This window comes from Lipotes vexillifer, unplaced genomic scaffold, assembly GCF_000442215.2.
Source record: "Lipotes vexillifer unplaced genomic scaffold, Lipotes_vexillifer_v1.1 scaffold916, whole genome shotgun sequence".
In the NCBI taxonomy this organism is placed as follows: domain Eukaryota; kingdom Metazoa; phylum Chordata; class Mammalia; order Artiodactyla; family Lipotidae; genus Lipotes; species Lipotes vexillifer.
The window spans coordinates 3,045,449-3,063,269 of NW_006798383.1; the positions used below are offsets into that span (position 1 = coordinate 3,045,449).

Consider the following 17,821-nt stretch of genomic DNA (forward strand, 5'->3'; position numbering starts at 1 on the left):
TCGCGCAGGCTCAGCGGCCGTGGCTCACGGGCCCAGCCGCTCCACGGCATGTGGGATCTTCCCAGACTGGGGCACGAACCCGTGTCCCCTGCATCGGCAGGCAGACTCTCAACCACTGCGCCACCAGGGAAGCCCTAGAGTTGAAGGTCTTTTAAGAAAACAAGCATAAGGACTTCCGTAGTGGTCCAGTGGTTAAGACTCCATGCTCCCAACGCAGAGGGCACAGGTTTGATCCCTGGTCAGGGAACTAAGATCCCGAATACCACATGCCGCATGGCTCAGCGAAAAAAAAAAAGGAAAACAAGCGTAATAATCTCAGACTGTGATTGCTGCCATTAAGGAAATAAATAGATAACAAGACAGAGAACAGCAGAGGGGCATCTGTGTAGATAGGCTGTTCAGGGAAGTCCTTTCTGCAGAGCTGACATTTCAGCTGAGTTTGGAAAGATAAGGATTTAGCCATGCAAGAGCCCAGGGAAGAATTCCCGGGATAGGGAACAGCAACATGCAAACGTTCTGAGCAGGAAGGTGTTTGGTGTGTTTAAAGTACTGAAAGGAGGCCAAGGGGACTGGAGCAGCTGAGTGAGTTGCGGGGAGATCACAAGGTGATGCTGGGGACAGATCACATGAGCTTCTCAGGCATGAAGCCACATTTGTAGCCTTTATCACTCAAGCCATCGTCCTGCCCTCAGCCAGCTAGGGTCCCCGCTCCCAAACATCTTCTCTACTCCACTAGGCAGATGGCCGTTTCCTACATCACTGCCACAACCGCTGCGGTGGCCACTGCTGTGGGCATGAACACGTTGACAAAGGTACCGTCTGGGGTTGCTGTGGGCATGGTGGCCACTAGGCGGCAGCAAAGTCCTAGGGAAAACTTTTTTACCAGGCAGGGGCCGTTTCTGGTCTGGATGGGTTGGGTTTGGCCAGAGCCCAGCCAAGTAGTGGGAAATTCAGCAGGGCTGCGCCCATTTGGTCTTTCTCGGGCCTTTGAGGGAGTTTGGGTTCCCCGACTGGGTGTCAGGATGCGTGGCAGTAGCGAGGGCTGATTTCTTGCTCTATCTTCCTGAAGCCCCTTCCACCCCCATCTCCAGGGAGCCTGACCTACTTCCATTGTTCTCTTCTCCCACAGAGAGCCCCGCCCCTGGTGGGCCGCTGGGTGCCCTTTGCCGCTGTGGCTGCGGCTAACTGTGTCAACATCCCAATGATGCGACAGCAGTGAGTACAGGGATCCCTTTTCCTCCCTACAGACCGTGAGGCTAGCAGGGGAAAGGCAAGAAACCAAGGCAGTGGAGGGCTCGTTGGGGCTGAGGTGGGTGTGGGGAGGGCGGCCGAGCTGCGCTTCTGAAGGTTCCCTGAGGACTGGCGGCTCCAACAGTGACGGCTGCAGGAGTGGCAGGTGACTTAGGTTTCATCTGTGATGTGTGTTGTGGGTGATGGGGAGCAGGGGTGGGGCGTTAGTGAGGACCTGTGGGGTTTGGCACCAGCTCATGTCCTTTCAACTGCAATTGTATTTAAGTTGTGGACTCGGCCTACTTCCAAAGCCCTGGGGATGCCTTACAGAATGAAACGCAGCAGAGCGAGGTGTCCAAAGATAGAACAGAACCAAGAAGCTTTGAGGAAGCCAGAGGGGCAGATAGATGTTTTCCAGGCACCAGGCTCTAAGCGTCACAGCAGGAAAGGTGAAAGGAGAAACCTGCTGTGTCTCACAGCTCTTGTTTCTTGACTAGAGAAAGTATAGATGTTCCTCTGTTATAAAATTTAATGATATAGTAGAGGTAAAGCGCCCCAAATAGCGCCTGGACTGTAAGAAAATGCTGCATTAAGCGTTAGCTACTGCGGCCCCTGTTTCCATCAGTGCCTTCCTCGTCATCACCAGTATCTATAAGGCACATTTTCTTGGGATTAGTAGCAAATGGAAAGTGATCACAACTGCCCTTGCAGAAAGAGTACACCACAGAATAGTCCTGCATGCACACTGCTCGCCTCCTCTCCCCTCCCGCCACCCCCATCCAGTTGCTCCTTCCAACGAATGAATGAGTCCCCACCACCCACCTGGTCTTGGATGGAGTGCTATCAAGCACTGGCCTGAGACCAACAGCTCCTGTTTGGGAGCAGTCACTGTGTCAGGCACTGGACTTAGCACTTTGCAGGCATTATCTTGTTTCATCCTCACCAAGTCCCATGAAGTGGGTGCCATGATTATCCCCATTTTGCAAATGTGGATAACTGTGTCTTTAGAAGGATTAGGGAACTTGCTCTGCAGTTTCTGGATTCAGCCTAGGCCGTTGGGGCCCAGTGCTAGCTCTCTGAGCCTCTGCCCTAGGTCACGGTTGGATACCACTCTCTGGAGTGGGGAAGGGTGCTCCAAGGGCCAGCTGCAGGAGGTGGCTTCCTAGAGCTTGAGTGCCCTGGCCTTGGTCCCCTGGTGTGTCACATCGCTGGCAGGCTTCCAGCACCCCTTTCCCACATCCAGCACCTCCTGTCTGTGTTTAGGGAACTCATCCAGGGCATCTGTGTGAAGGACAGGAACCACAATGAGATTGGTCATTCCCGGGTGAGCAGAGGCCTGCCTTTGGGGTGGGAGGAGGGAGTTCCCTCTCAGACCCTGTCCTGTGCTTCGTGGTCAGAGCAGGCCTGGGCTCTACTGTAGGGTTGAGAAACCTTCCCTGACTCCATCCTCCTTCCCCATCGATTTTCCCTCCGTATCTCTGTTCATGTCTTTTCTCCATCGTTTCTGGTCCTGAAGCCATAAAAATGTGGCTGGGTGGGAGAGGGTCAGGTGAGGTCACTCAACCCCTGACAGGTCCATCCCTTCCTCTTTACCAGCTCAGACTTGGCCTTGACCCTGACCCTGACCCTGACCCAGCCCTCTGGTGCAGCCTATGGATACAGGATAAGCTCATTCCTGACAACTTACTCTTTTCTGCCCTCAGAGAGCTGCGGCCATAGGCATCACCCAAGTGGTTATTTCTCGGATCACCATGGCAGCCCCTGGCATGAGTAAGATGGGGAAGCCCTCTCATCCTGGGGGACCCTGGAACAAGTGATGGAGACCTCAGCCACACTTCGGGTGGGGGGTGGGACCTCAGCCTCTATAGATATGCTTCTCAAACTGGTTTGCTTGAGTGCCAAGAGCCACGGGAGAGCCACACTGTAATTCCTGGAATGTCAGTTAATCAGAGATTTGGTGGAGAAAGTTATTTTCATTTAACAAATATTCCTTAAGTTCCTTCAGTGTGCTGGACACAGTGTGGGGTGCTGGGGAGACAGTGGTAGAGAAAAATAAGTCCCCTGCCCTGGTTTTGCTGTCAGCAGGGGCATGTTACAGAGCAGGATACAAAACTTGCTTCAAAGATAGTTCTGAGAAGGGTGCTCTGGGCCTGTGGTACTTGTCCTCCTGTTGTTATAGGTGTGCAGGTTGAGGAGTTTGGGACGCACCTTCTGTCAGGACTTGGGGGAGGGGTGGGGCATGGCCATGCCTACAGTCTTCCATTCTTCTCCCAAATGAAAAGTATTTTCTGGAACTTCTGGGGAAGGAGGGGGAATCACTCAGTCTGTGATCCGACTTCGGAAAGGGATCTGGGGGGGAGTCTCACAGCCTTTCCTCTGGTTTCTTCCAGTCCTGCTGCCGGTCGTCATGGAAAGGCTGGAGAAACTGCGCTGCATGAAGGTGAGCGGATTCTCCTTTGCATCTTCCCTGCCCAGAACACATACGTGCTGGGGGCTCCTGACCGTCTTACCCTTCCTTCTTGCTCCCACCCTGCACCTCATTCAAGTAGGGCCCATCCCGGTGCCCGCTGGCTGCCCAGTTCTCAGCCTTGTCTGCCGAGAGCAAGGAGAGCCCCCTCCCCACCCTGCAGAACCAGGGTTTCCCGCCTGCGGGTTTCTAGCTGGGTGACCGGCGTGGGTTTCACCTCGAAGTATGTAAGTCCCACGTGGGTCTCTCTTTTGTCCGTTTCTGTGCAGAGAATCCGGGTGCTGCACGCCCCATTGCAGGTTCTGTTGTCCGGGTGTTTGTGAGTTATCATATTTTCTCGGTTTGGGGTTCTATGGTGGGTGTTTGTGAGTATCATATTTTCTCGGTTTGGGGTGCTCAAGATCTGTCTTCTTGTGTCAGCCATGTTGGAAAACATGTACTCCTTTACCTGACTTCAAAAGCGCCCGGGCTTTAATATCTGTGGCCCCTCTGGTGTGCTCTCACTCCTCCTTTCTGAGGGCGCCAGGCTGGCACTGTGCACACACTGGAGTGGAAAGTGGAACCCTTGGGGGTCCTCTGTCCCAGGGTCTCCCCTCTGACCTTAGGTCTTCAGTAGTTTTAGAGAAGAGACAAAAATGATGAGATCATCCCACCACAAAAACGAAATGAATCATGTGATGTGATAGAGGGGTTAGCTCACGCCAGTGGTAAACTTACACAGTGTTACATGTCAGTTATATCTCAATACATCCAAAAAGATGAGCCATTGAAAATGACAGCACAGCCTGGGCCCGTCAAGTGTCCCAGCCTCGCACGGGAGGAAAGCACCATGAGTCCTGGCAGCATTCTTAGGTGCCTGCCCTTGACTGGACATGTCCCAGCATTACTCATGCTTTGTGAGGCCATGAGGCTAATGACAGCAACCAAAGCTAACATGCATTGGATGTTTTCTGTGTGCCGCCACTGTGTTGATGTTTCATGTCTATATTTTCACCTAATTCCCTCAGCCCTCGAGGTGTACATACTGTCATTATCTCCTTTCCCAGATGAAGAAACTTGCCCACGTGTCTCTAGCTGGTAATTGCTGGAGCTGCAGTTGGATCCTTAGCAGGTCTAACATTATGCCAGGCTGTCTTCTGCTGACTGATTTCCCACTGAGGGAGCAGTTACCATGGGCTGGATGTGTCACACATGTTATCTCATTTAATCCTCACAGTAACTGTGCAGAGTAGGTACCCCTCTGCCGTCTCAGAGGGAACTTGCCCAAGATTGCACGGCTAGGAAGTGGCAGAGCTGGGACACGAACCTAGGTCTGTTAGATTCCCAAATCCTGTAAAACATGGTCCTGGATCCGCATCCTCTGAGAACTTATGAGAAATAAAGACTCTCAAGCCCTTTCCCAGACCTACTGAATTAGCATCACATTTGAACAAGCTCCTCGAGTTCCTTGCATGCCCAGTGAAGTTTGAGGAGCTCTGCCCTCACTGTTCTCCAACAGCTCGGGCATTCAGTGAGTACAGGAGCAGGACCCTGTGTTCACGCCCCTCGCTGCTTTCCCTATACATCAGGAATTGCCTGTGGTCATTAGGGCTGCTGCCCACACTCCCTGGTGACTCCATTACTTTCTTCATCTGCTTGAGTGTTGGGTGGGTGGGGTGTGAGGGGGGGTGTAGTGGGGACTGATTCTATCCTGTGCTAGAGTGAGTCTCCAGGCACCAAGAGACCAGGAGAAGGGTTGGAGGGAGAGGAGCTTTGGCGCTGGCTCCCCCTTCCTTTGAGGGGCTCAGCGATGGGGTGTGGGTGGCTCTGTGAGATGCCAGACACCCCCTAATGCTTTGGTTTCTCCTTTCTTCCAGCCTCATCTTCATGGTGCCAGTGGCATGTGGGCTGTTCCCGCAGAAATGGTATCAGCTGTTCATTCCTCACTTGGTTTTACTGAGCACCCTGTCCCTGGTCTCCCTGACCTGCCTGGTGTCCCGAAGGAGAGAGGGAGGGGCAGGCAGGGAGGCATCTGTCCAAGGACAAGTACCTCTCAGTCTAACCTCTGGGCCTCTTGACCCCAGGTGAATGGTAAACTGAAACAGAGCTCCAAGGGGCAGAGGGATGAGTTGCTCACTCCTGGTGGAGCAAAGGCTGCCTTGGAGAGAAGGTGGGGGAACAATAAGAGACTTTCTGCCCCTGCTGGTTGAGTTACTAGATCCATCTCTCTGGCTGGATCTGGTCTTTGAAATTGAACAAGAGGGTAGGTACTCACTCTGGCTGATGTTTGCCAGAGGGTGGACGGCTTCGACCTCTCCGCTTCCCTTGCTTGTCCTGGCGGGGTGGGTGCAGAGAGCAGAGGAGGTGGGTGAGGAGAGATGATGGCAAAGGGAAGGTAAGCATCAGACTGGGGTGGTGGTGGTGAGGCGGAGTACTAGCTCCAGGAGACCAGGCATAGCTTGAATAGATATGGAGAAGATGCCCGTTTCCCTTTCCCTAGTACTCTCAGCTCCGTAGTCACCTGCTACACATCTCCTGTGTTCTGAGCACCGAGCTTGTAATCTTGAAGAAGACGGAAGTTTAGCACCAGGGAGATGAAGTCAGGGCTCAATAGAAGTAAAAGCAACATACTGTAGTGTACGGAGGTCATTAATAATTCTGATGGAAAATGGGCAAGGGCTTCTTAGAGGTGGCATCTGAGTTGGATTTTATCTGAGGGTAATTTGCTGCTCGTCCAGGTGGCACACTTATAAGCCCCTTCTCTCTTCTCAGTGAATTGCCAGTTTCCTATCTGGAACCAGAGCTCCAAGACACTATCAAGGCCAAGTATGGAGAACCTGTGCCTTATGTCTACTTCAATAAGGGTCTCTAAATGCCCCACCCCAGCAAGGAACAGTCCATACCCATGTTTACCAGCTCCTCCTTAGCCACTGTGGATTCCCGTGCCTCATTCCTCTTTGCCAACAGGGCCTGTAGGCCAGGGTGGATTCTGGGGGACGGGAGGATGCCTCCTGCTTCTACCCAGGCACCTGGGTTTATTGGACTCCGGGGGATAAACGTGAACAGGGGGAGAGAGGCCAAGTCTTCTGTCTGCTCTCCCCTAACCCCTGTCCCCTGGAGACCAGGAGCTGAGACCCTCCTCAGGGAGAAGGTGCTGAGACCTGGGGGTGACACTCAAGCAAACCGTTTGGAAAAGTTAGGAAACCTTCAGGATTCCGGTTCCAGCCAGGATTGAGGAAGGGCCCCTCTTCTCTTCCTCCTCATCGGCTCTCAGGCAAGGGAACCTTTCACCTGTGTAGTTCTGGCTCCTTCAGGAAGGGGGAGGGAAGAGGCCAGGTCACCTCGGGGCTCCTCTTTGCTCTTCCCCACTCCCCTCCCCAGGGCCCCCTGGTCAGAAAGGTTCTCTAGGAGTCTTGCTAAACTTGAGTTTATCAGGCACCCAGGAGTTTTAATGAAAAAAAAAAAAGGACATTGTGTGAGGCAGCAGAGTTTTGTGGTGCTTCAAGCCCTACCTGTTGACACTGGCTTTGTTCTCCGCCCCTAAAATCATATCCGATTCTATTTCTCTGGGTCTAAAAGATAAATCCACTGACCGAGTAAAAAGGATGTAGGTAGGCATTAACTGCACATGTTAGTGGGTATAATTTCCTGGCTACCTCCCTTCCTCAGCCCGTTGGGTTAAACACCAAAGAAAGACTGGTGTGTACTGAATAGGAAAGGGAAGTTTTATTTGGATGCCTCTGAGAGGAAATCAACCAGGACCAAAGAGCCTTAAAGGACACACAGCAAAGCGCAGCCGCTCGTGCTTCCCAGCCTGGCTGCTCTGGGTGATTTCTCAGGCCCTTGGGGGAGAGGGGGCTGTTGTGGCTGACCTGGGGCCATGTCTGTATGAGTTTTGTGTAGTAGAATTTACTGACTGATCAAAGGATATCACTGTGAATCGAATGCATTTCTTGAAAGAGCACAGCGAACTGTCTGCACACTGAGTTAATAAAGCCTGGATGGAAAGCAGGATCTGGTTTTACTTTGGCCTTGGCGTGGAGGAGGGTATCACAACTATAAGGGGAACCTGTCTGGTGCCCCGAGGCCATTGTGCATCTCCCTTATTATGGAGGAAAAATCCACCGGTCTTTGCTTGAGGCTCCAGAGATCTCCCAGTGTGGGAGTGTGTTGCTCGGGGGGAGGGGGGGCAGGGAGCTGGCAAACCATGGCTCAAGGGTCCAAATCTGCCTGGTATCTGTTTTTGTGTGTTTGGGAACTGAGAATGGCCCTTACATTTTTTAGAAGTTGTGAAAAAGAAAAAGAATATGTGAGACCCTGTGTATGTGGTATGCAGAGCCTGAAATGTTTACTGTCTGGCCCTTTACACAAAGAGTTTCCCCTACTCTGGAGTAATGGTCCTTAAGAACATGCATGAGGTTCGCCTGGAAGGCTTCTCAAAACATGGATTATAGGGCCCCATTCCTAGAATTTCTAATTATGTGGGTCTGGGATGGAGCCGGTGAATTTGTATTTCTGGTAATTTCCCAGTGATGTTGATTCTGTCAGTCTGGGGACCACTTTGAAGGACCACTGCTCTAAAGAGGAAGGGCCTCCTCCCTGAGGTCAGGTTACTGGCTGCAATTTGATTTTTCCCCCATTTAAAAAAATTAAAATATAATTCACGTGACATAAAATTCATCCTTTTAAAGTGTACAATTCAGTGGTTTTTAGCATGCTCACAGTGTTGTGCAACTGTCATTACTCTCTAATTCCAGAATATTTTCATTACCCCTGAAAGAAACTCTGTACTCATTAGTAGTCACTCATTACCCTCATCCCCCAGCCCCTTGCAACCCCTAATTTATCTTCTGTCTCTATGGATTTACCTATTCTGGACATTTCATATAGATGGAATCACACAGTATGTGGCCTTCCGTGTCTGACTTTTTTCACTTAGCATAATATTTTCAAAGTTCATCTATTCTGTAACATGTACAATTTAATTTTGGCTGATGTCTGAGCAGAAAAGTCTGTGTCTTGGAGCTGGCTTCCTTAGGACAGGAGATCTGCCTTAAGCTTTGCTCATTTCCAAAGGCAAATAGGAAAAACATTACCAGAGCTAGCCAGAGCTTGGAAGCAATTCTGAACTGATGTTCTCTCAAGAATCCACAATCTTCTCCTTTCTTTCCCAGCTCCTTAAGCCTCCTGGCATTCCTCCTCTCTTTATAGACAATTACTCTTTTGGAAAAGTCTGGAGTAGATAGTGGTTGCAGTTCAGAGGCAGATTAAAAATAGTTCACTCAAACCGCATCTCAGCTCTATCTTGTAAGGCCTCTCTGCTTTCTTTGATTTGGCTCCTGCGGGATATGGAAAGAAGTGATTAGGGTGACGAAAATGCCTTGGTGTTGAGAAGTGCTAATCCAGACTGAGGAGAGTGTAGTGTTTGTCCTGTCCAGTAGCTCAGTTCAAGCCCTCAGGTAAAGGGAGAAAAGGAAGTCAGGACAAAATTCCCTTCTGTTTTCCAAATTGAAACCATTGGGGTTTCCTAATGATGATGATACCTGGCTTTTTTTTTTTCATTTATTGGAGTATAGTTGATTTACATAGTGGGATTAGTTTCAGGTGTACAGCAAAGTGCATCAGTTTTATATATACATACATCCACTCTTTTTTTAGGTTCTTTTCCCATATAGGCCGTTACAGAGTATTGAGTAGAGTTCCCTGTGCTATACAGTAGGTTCTTATTAGTTATCTATTTTATATATAGTAGTGTGTATATGTCAATCCCAATCTCCCAATTTATCCCTCCCCACCCCTTATCCCCTGGTAACCATAAGTTTGTTTTCTACATCTGTGACTTGACTTCTGTTTTGTACCCTTCTGTTCATTTGTACTCTTTTTTTTAGATTCCACAAATAAGCGATGTCACATGGTATTTTTTTTTCTTTCTTCTTTTTTTTTTTTTTTTTTGAGTGGCTTGAACAAGAGACATGTATTTTCTCATGTGCTATAAGTCCATAATCAAGGTTCCAGCAAATCTGGTTTCTGGTGAGGGCTCTCTTCCTAGTTTTTGTCCCAGAAATCACTGAGGTATAGTAAAGTTCTTCAATCTTTTTATTTTTTCTTTCTGTTCTTCAAAGTAAATCAATTTAAATAATCTACCTTCAAATTCATTAACTTTTTTTTCTTATTTTCATTCTTGTGTTAAACCCATCAGAACTTCTTTTTTTTTTTTGTATCAGCTATTGTACTTTCAGTTCCACAACTTCTAATGATTTTTTGGTTGTTTTAGTTTTCCTTTGTCTGCTGAGATTCCTCAAATGTTTTCTTATTATATCTATCTTGTCCTTCAAGATTCATACATACTTTCAATAGCTGACAAAGTTTTTCTTTGCTATTTATTTATCTAAATCATCTTGGTGTCAGTTATGTTTACTAATTTTTCCTGATTATAATATTTTCCTGATTCTGTACATATCTAGTAATTTTTTACTGTCTGCTTGACATTATGTATGTTAACTTGAAGGCTATTTGGATTATGTTGCCTTCCATTAAAGGGTATTAAATTTTTATGTCATATGGTATTTGTCTTTCCATATCTGACTTACTTCACTCAGTATGACAATCTCTAGGTCCATCCATGTTTCTGCAAATGGCATTATTTTGTTCTTTTTCATGGCTGAGTAATATTCCATTATATATATATGTATATATATATATATATATATATATCACGTCTTCTTTATGCATTCCTCTGTTGATGGACATTTAGGTTGCTTCCATGTCCTGGCTATTGTAAATAGTGCTGCAGTGAACACTGGGGTGCATGTATCTTTTCGAATTATGGTTTTTGGGTATGTGCCCAGTAATGGGATTGCTGGGTCATATGGTAGTTCTATTTTTAGTTTTCTAAGGAACCTCACTACTGTTCTCCATAGTGACTGTACCAATTTACATTCCCACCAACAGTGTAGGAGGGTTCCCTTTTCTCCACACCCTCTCCAGCATTTATAGTTTGTAGATTTTTTTTTTTTGCAGTACGCGGGCCTCTCACTGTTGTGGCCTTTCCCGTTGCGGAGCACAGGCTCCGGACGCCCAGGCTCAGCAGCCATGGCTCACGGGCCCAGCCGCTCCGTGGCATGTGGGATCTTCCCGGACCGGGGCACAAACCCGTGTCCCCTGCATCGGCAGGCGGACTCTCAACCACTGCGCCACCAGGGAAGCCCTAGTTTGTAGATTTTTTGATGACGGCCATTCTGACCGGTCTGAGGTGATCCCTCATTGTAGTTTTGATTTGCATTTCTCTAATAATTAATGATGTTGAGCATCTTTTCATGTGCTTTTTGGCTATCTGTGATACCTGGCTTTTATATAGAGGACTTACAACTCCTTGAGGCTGGGATTGAGACTCTGTGCTAAGAAAATAATGTGGCCCCTGCCTGGTACTCAATCTTTTATTCTCCCCTAGGGAGCTTGATTGTGGAATGGATGAAATTCTAAGAAATTTAAGACTGGCAAAAATACTTGTCACCCTGTGTAGTACTTGGGAAAGCAGGATCAAGACAGAGACAGAACCGATTTTTTTCACTCTTACCTGTTTCCCACTTTGCCACCATTTAAACCAAGAACAAACTTCCTTTGGGTTCAGCTATGGGCTAGACTGGGCTCGGCTCTAAAATGCTTTGGTAGGTTTTTGAGGGGAAATTGGCAGCTACAGGCAGCTGGCTTTTCTGCTGCGGTTCTTCATCTGTTCGTTTATTTTCCCAATATTGATTGAGCTCATGGTTGGGCTATGTACAGGGTGTAGGGGTTTGTTTAAAAAATGAATAAGACCTGGTGTGCCATACAAAAAGCTAAAAATTTAGTCGGAGGGGTCAGGCAGGCAGAAATTGTAGATTAGATACACTGTGTAATAAGTGTTATGTGAATTCAGAAGAAGAAACCAGGGGATGAGAACTAGGAATCTTAAATGGGAAACTGTATGTGTAATGTGTAAATGAAGTTAAATGTATTGTATAGCACAGTTCATTGGGGATCTCTTAACTGTTGGGTGTGAGCAGAATGTATGGGAAATGTAGTGGCAGTAGATGAGATAAAGAAGTATGCAGGTGTGAAAAAAAAATACGCAGGGACGAGGACACAGAAAGGACCACCATATTGATAAGTTTGGACACTAAATCCTGTAGGTAGTTGAAGTATTTTGAGAGGGGAAGCCCTGAGACGATAATATTTGGTTTTAGGTGGTAGAACACCCCTGCTGTGACATGTGAGAGAAATTCAAGAGGGAAGAATTAGCAACTGGCAGGACAGCAGGGAGACCGTTTGTATTTAGCCAGAAAATGAGAACATGGATTGAAGCAGTGGGGGTGGATTTCAGAGCTATTTCTGAGGAAGAGTCAGTAGAATTTCATCCCTTGAACTTGGGGTGACAAAGCACTGTGCCTCAGGTAAAGATATTATCTCATAGGAATTCAAAGTGACCGAAGATACTGCTTGAGCAGTTTGAGAGCAAGAGAGGGACTCTGGTACTGGGGCTGTGCTTAAAGACAAAAGACATCATAAGCTTTTTAGATTGCAGTTGTCTTTTTTGTTTTTCCTTTTTCCTTTTTGGCCGTGCCACCCACACAGGACGTGGGATCCTAGGTCCCTGACCAGGGACCAAACTGGGCCCCCTGCATAGGCAGCGTGGAGTTGTAACCACTGGACCACCAGGGAAGTCTCTGCAGTTGTCTTTTTTAAGGGTGCCAGGTTACTTTATAAAAGTAATTTATTTTCCAACACCCTTTGGAATTATCATACCCCTTTCTTTTTCTTTGCTAAACTGTGGAAATCCAGTACTTCCGCCACATTCAAGATGGTGGCACCAGAATTAGACTTTTCAACTCACGTCTTGGATGGCCCCGCCGCTGATCAGAGCTACTTCCGCCACTCTCTGCGCAGCGGGACGCATTTACGCCGTCTCGTAGCACTCAAGATGGCCCGGGTTCCTCCTACTTTCCATTGGCTGGGTTTCTCCCGTTTTCCGTCTCCGCGAGGGGGCGGGACTTCTATTTGATCGACAGCTGTTTTGACCAATGGACGAAGGGAAACGCCCAATGAAGCGCTGGAATTGGAGGACCATCCAAGTGTCTGGGAGGGCGTTTGGCCTGGGGCGGGGTGGAGCGGAGCCGGAAGCGGGAGGGGAGAGTGAAACAGGAAAAGAAGGGAAGAAGGAAGAAGAGAGAAGAGGAGGAGAGGGAGGAGGAGGAGGGAGGTGGCGGCGCCGTGGCGGAGGAGCAGGAGCAGGAGGGGGATGGAGAGGAGAAGGCTCCTGGGTGGCATGGCGCTCCTGCTCCTCCAGGCGCTGCCCAGCCCCCTGTCAGCCAGGGCTGAACCCCCGCAGGTAAGGGGGAGGGGGTGTCCGGGCCAGGCTGGGGCCTGGGGGGCGTCGAGGCCTGGCTGGAGGGGGCTGAAGGAATGTTGTTGCCACGAGTTGAGGGGTCCCGAGAGGGGCACCCATGCCTGGAGTGGACAGGATCTAAGGGGGCGTCGGTGTTTAGCTGAGGGACACCTGTGACGGTTTTGGTATCACGGAAGGTGGCAGAGGCATGGTGCCAAGCGAGTGAGGGGCCTTTGAGACGGCAGTTAGGTCAGGTGGGCTGGCATGACTGTGACTGGATAGTGGCGCAAGCGGGGTCATGTGGGGCGCATTCGTGTCCTCCAGTGGAGCAGGTCTCCAAAGCAGCGATGCCGCGTGTATGTCTGTGCGGGTAGGGGTACGTGGGTTATTGAGCGGGCCTGAGAGGGAGGAGGGGCTGGCTGAGAGGATATCTATTTCAAGCTGGACCTCGGAAAGTTCTAGGGGCCACTTGGCCCCATTTTTACTGGTGTTGGAGGCAGGACTCTTGGAAGGCAAGTGAGATGAAGCAGACTGGGACCTCTCAGCAGCAGGGCACACTTGAGCTGTAACAAGCTCTTACTATCAGGTTGGCTGGCCTGGGGAGCCGGTCACTGATGCTGATCTGGGCCAGCTCCGGGTTTTGAGCAAAGGGTGGTGCTGATGCCAATACGGGCAACAAATGGAGCACCTCAGCTTTTCTTGCTAAGTGGCTTGTGCTGATTTTAGCGCCGCTGGCATTTCGAAACCCAAATGGGAGCGTTACTCCTGGCGCCAGGTTGGGTGGGGTGCAGTAGGGGGAATCACCCCTCCTTCCCTTCCTTGCATTTGGCAAGGCTTTACCATTCTATTTTCTTCAGTTTCTGTTCCCTTCTGTGTCTTTTCAGAAGGGCATATACAGACACACACAGAGCAAAATGGCAGACTCTATACAGCTTAGCACTTGAACTTTGTGTTGTGGTCAAGAGTAGAAGCAGAATGCCAGCAAAAAGCCTTATCTTTTTTCCTAGGAGCATCATGTTATGCCCATTAGCATCCTCTATTTAAAACATTAATTTTTCAAGTGAGATGAACTTTATATAACATAAACTGTTTAAAACCGTTTAACCATTTTAAATTGAACAGTTCAGTGGTGTTTAGTGCATTCGCAATATTGAGCAACCACCGCCTCTGTCTAGTTCCAAAACATTTTATCACCTGGGGAGAAAACCCTGTACAAGCAGTTCCTCCCTGTTCCCCCTTCCCCCAGCCCTTGGCAACCACCAGTCTGCTTTACATGTCTATGGATTTGTCTATTCAGGATATTTCATATAAATGGAATCTTACAATACCTTTTGTATCTGGTTTTTTTTTTTTAACCTTTTGTATCTGGTGTCTCTCCCTTAGCATAATGTTCTCAAGGTTTATCCATGTTGTAGCATGTAATTCATTCCTTTTTATGGCTGAATAATACTCCGTTGTGTTCCATAATTTGTTTATTCATTTATCTGTGGACGTATCATCTGCTTTTCCCAAAGACTATATTTATGTATATTGGAAATAACATGTGAAAGGAATAGAGCTCATTTTCTGTCCCAGTACATTCCTTTTTCAAGGGCTGGGGCTCTTCTGTTTTAGGCTTTGTTGGGGTTCTTTGTTTTCTCAGTTAAAATCATGAAGTGGCAAGAGAAATAAATTTCCTTTATTAGAAAAGTTACAAAGCTAAGAAATATAGATGTTGAGCGAATAAAATATAGAACAAACTGTTGCTTTTCCTTTGCACCTGTGCCTTTCTGTAAGTATCTTTAAAGGCTGTTTCCAATAACCAATAATTAACATTGGGGTTGATTTAGGAACGGTGCAGGCTTTGGAGCCTTTTGAGGTGGATGCCCTGGGCCTGTGGATTACATCTCCTCATTGGAGAGCCGTGGTTGGAATCTGGTGGGAACCAGATCCATTTCTTTAGCAGGAAGAAGGATGGAAAGTGGAGGTTCCTTCCCAGGTCCTGGAAGCCTGGGACGGGGAGAGAAGGTTTGGGAGGGGATCTTCAGTGTCATGCCCTAATTGCAGCTTGTGGATCACAGACCGTTTTATCATTTCTCTGGCACTTCCGATACTTACTTGGGGGACAGGGTGGCTTTTGTACTTTGTTCCATTTGAATGGATGCTAGCACTGGCCAGCAGCTATTATGTGGTTACAGTTCCTGCAGAGAAGGGAAAGTTTTTGAAATGAGTAGGCTCTCTCCTTCTGACCCCTTCCCCCTAACACTCCTAACCCCATCTCATAGCCTTTCTCTTTCTGTAGCCGAGTTCTCAGTATCTATAGTGAGAATTGTGTTTTGAATTTTAACCTTTGGAATGGAAGTTACTCTATAATTATTAACTGAATCCGCCACAATTTAGTCAATTTAGTTTTTGTTTTGGTTTGGTTTTTGTTGATTTTTGGCTTGCAGAAATCAGTGAAGAAAAAAAAGTTTAGAGACCATTTTGGCTTAGGATGTACTTCAGGTACTCACTGTCCGTATTTCAACAAGTGGCTTCTAGCTAGCTCCGAATTGAGGAGGACTCTGTACTCCATCTGTATTGAAAATTGTATGGGTACCTCACTGCATTTTTTCCCTTGAAATGTCTCTAGCAAGTACAGTCTTTTTTTTTTTTTAATTAAAGTATAGTTAATTTACAATGTGTTAATTTCTGGTGTACAGCAAAGTGATTCAGTTTTATATATTTGTATATATGTATGTATGTACATATATTTTTCATAATACAATCTTTTTTTTACACATGCATTTAATATCAAATATATGATATTAGGCAGCTTGCTTTCCCTGGTTCCAGCTCTGCACTGGAACAGTCATTTCTTGCCATCCTGGCCCAAATAAGTTCATCAGTTTAACTCCATTCTGTGATTAGGAACTTAGAGTTAATTCTCCTATAGGCATTGCAACTCAGATGTGATTCCTTGAATCCATAGAGAATAAAAAAGCAATAGAGTCTCCAAACAGTAAGGCCTTGGCATTTGTCTCTTCCAGTTAAATTATGATGGAGATATGCGGAGTTTCTTTCTCTTGTTGGTTAGATTCAACCAGAAAAATCTGACTGTAGTATTTAAAGTAAAGTTTTAGGAGAAATGTCTTTTTCAATAAAGTGATCCAGCCGATGGGCTGGGCACAAATCTGTAGAGATGCAGTCCTTGCCCTTCCGCTTCCATGCTTAAAACTTTGAGTTGGAAGGGGGCCCTTTCTTCCCCCCCCCACACCCTCCAATAGTATACCCCTTCCGCCCCACCTTTACTCACCTCCATTGCCCCAGTTTTCAGTCCAGAAGCCCTGCTCCACTCTTCTTTCCTAAATATGGCATTTCAGTGCGACCACCCTCATTCCTTGTAGAATAGTGGGATATGAGACTTTCAGATTCTTACCCTCTTTCTTTCACTTTCTTAGTCTGTTTTATACACCAGAGTGAGCAATTGTCTAAAGTTAACACCATGAGTTGCTGTAAATCCTTTGAGTAGAATCCAACAAACATTTACCAAAATGTTCATTCTTTGCAGCAGGCTATTATTATTCCTAGGCACTGGGAACCCTCAAACAAGTAGCAGAATCCCTGTCCTCAAGGAGCTAATAATCCTGTGGGAAAGACAGATAATATCCACTGATATGTAATCTGGAGGGATCAGCGCTGTAATGGAAGTGCAAGCAAAGGACGGTGGGAACAAGGCTAGGGCTGGGGGATTTAGGGAAGGTTTCATAGAGGGAGAGGCATTTGGACAGGGCTTTCAGGGTTGATAAGGATAGGTAGGATGTCTGTGGACTAGGAAGGGGGAAAGTTTATTCCGGCATGAAAGAGTGAAAATGGAGCTTTTAGAAGTGACACATAGTCTGTGGTGGAAGCTTTGCCTGTGGGTGTGCAGAGGACTGTGAGAATAGCTTGAGACTTGAAAGGTGAGCTGCAATTAGATGATAAGGAGGGCTTTTATCCATTTGTTGAAATTCTACTGCTGACAGTAGAACTTTCTGTGATGTTGGAAATCATCTATATCTATGCTGTCCATTTTGTAGCCACGTAGCCACACGTGGCTATTGAGTCCTTAAAATGTGGCTAGGGTAACTAAGGAACCGAATTTTTAAATAAATAATTTTTGGCTGCGTCAGGTCTTATTGCAACATGCAGGATCTTTTGTTGTGGTGCTGGGCTCTTCCTTGCTGCACGTGGGCTTCTCTCTAGTTGTGGTGTGTGGGCTCAGTAGTAGCCCCTCGGCATGTGGGATCTTAGTTCCCCGACCAGGGATTGAACCCACGTCCCCTGCATTGGAAGGCGGATTCTTAACCACTGGACCACCAGGGAAGTCCCGGAACTGAATTTTTAATGGCATTTAATTTTTTGTATCAACTTTATTGAGTTATAATTCACATGCCAAAAGATTCATCCTCTTAAAGTGTACAGAAAATGTTTTTTTAGTGAGTCAGAGGGTTGTGTGACCATCACCACTATCTGATTTTAGAACATTTTCATCACCCCACAAAGAAACCCCATAGCCATTAGCAGCCCATTACACCCCCTCCTCCCCCAGCCCCTACAATCACTAATCTACTTTCTGTCTCTTTGGATTTGCCCATTCTGGACATTCTGTATAAATGGAATCATACACCATGTGGTCCTTTGTAACTGGCTTCTTTCACTTAGCATAATGTTTTCAAGATTCTTCCATGTTGATGTATTTGTGTATCATCGCATGTATCAGTATTTCATTCCTTTTTATGGCCGATTAATATTCAGTTGCATGAATGTACCACATTTTATTTGTC

At 47.3% G+C, this 17,821-nt stretch overlaps 2 protein-coding genes across 3 annotated transcripts in view; both read left to right on the plus strand.

Annotated features, from left to right (window-relative positions):
* The window catches only part of SFXN2 (sideroflexin 2), an 8,826-nt gene extending 1,903 nt beyond the window's left edge, over window positions 1-6,923 (plus strand). Inside the window, exons 4-11 of one of the 2 annotated variants that reach the window (XM_007470415.1) lie at window positions 737-812; window positions 1,130-1,215; window positions 2,494-2,554; window positions 2,934-3,000; window positions 3,621-3,670; window positions 3,967-4,016; window positions 5,554-5,601; window positions 6,449-6,923. In XM_007470415.1, the coding sequence (XP_007470477.1) occupies window positions 737-812; window positions 1,130-1,215; window positions 2,494-2,554; window positions 2,934-3,000; window positions 3,621-3,670; window positions 3,967-4,016; window positions 5,554-5,601; window positions 6,449-6,548 (538 nt within the window). In that variant the 3' untranslated portion in view covers window positions 6,549-6,923. Of the gene's footprint in view, window positions 1-736; window positions 813-1,129; window positions 1,216-2,493; window positions 2,555-2,933; window positions 3,001-3,620; window positions 3,671-3,966; window positions 4,017-5,553; window positions 5,765-6,448 lie in introns of those variants that run through there. The other variant, XM_007470414.1, reaches the window with a different exon arrangement.
* Window positions 6,924-12,860: 5,937 nt separating this feature from the next.
* The window catches only part of WBP1L (WW domain binding protein 1 like), a 56,301-nt gene continuing 51,340 nt past the window's right edge, over window positions 12,861-17,821 (plus strand). The window contains exon 1 of the mRNA XM_007470416.1: window positions 12,861-13,040. Coding sequence (XP_007470478.1) covers window positions 12,951-13,040 — 90 coding nt within the window. The 5' untranslated portion in view covers window positions 12,861-12,950. The remainder of the gene's footprint in view (window positions 13,041-17,821) is intronic.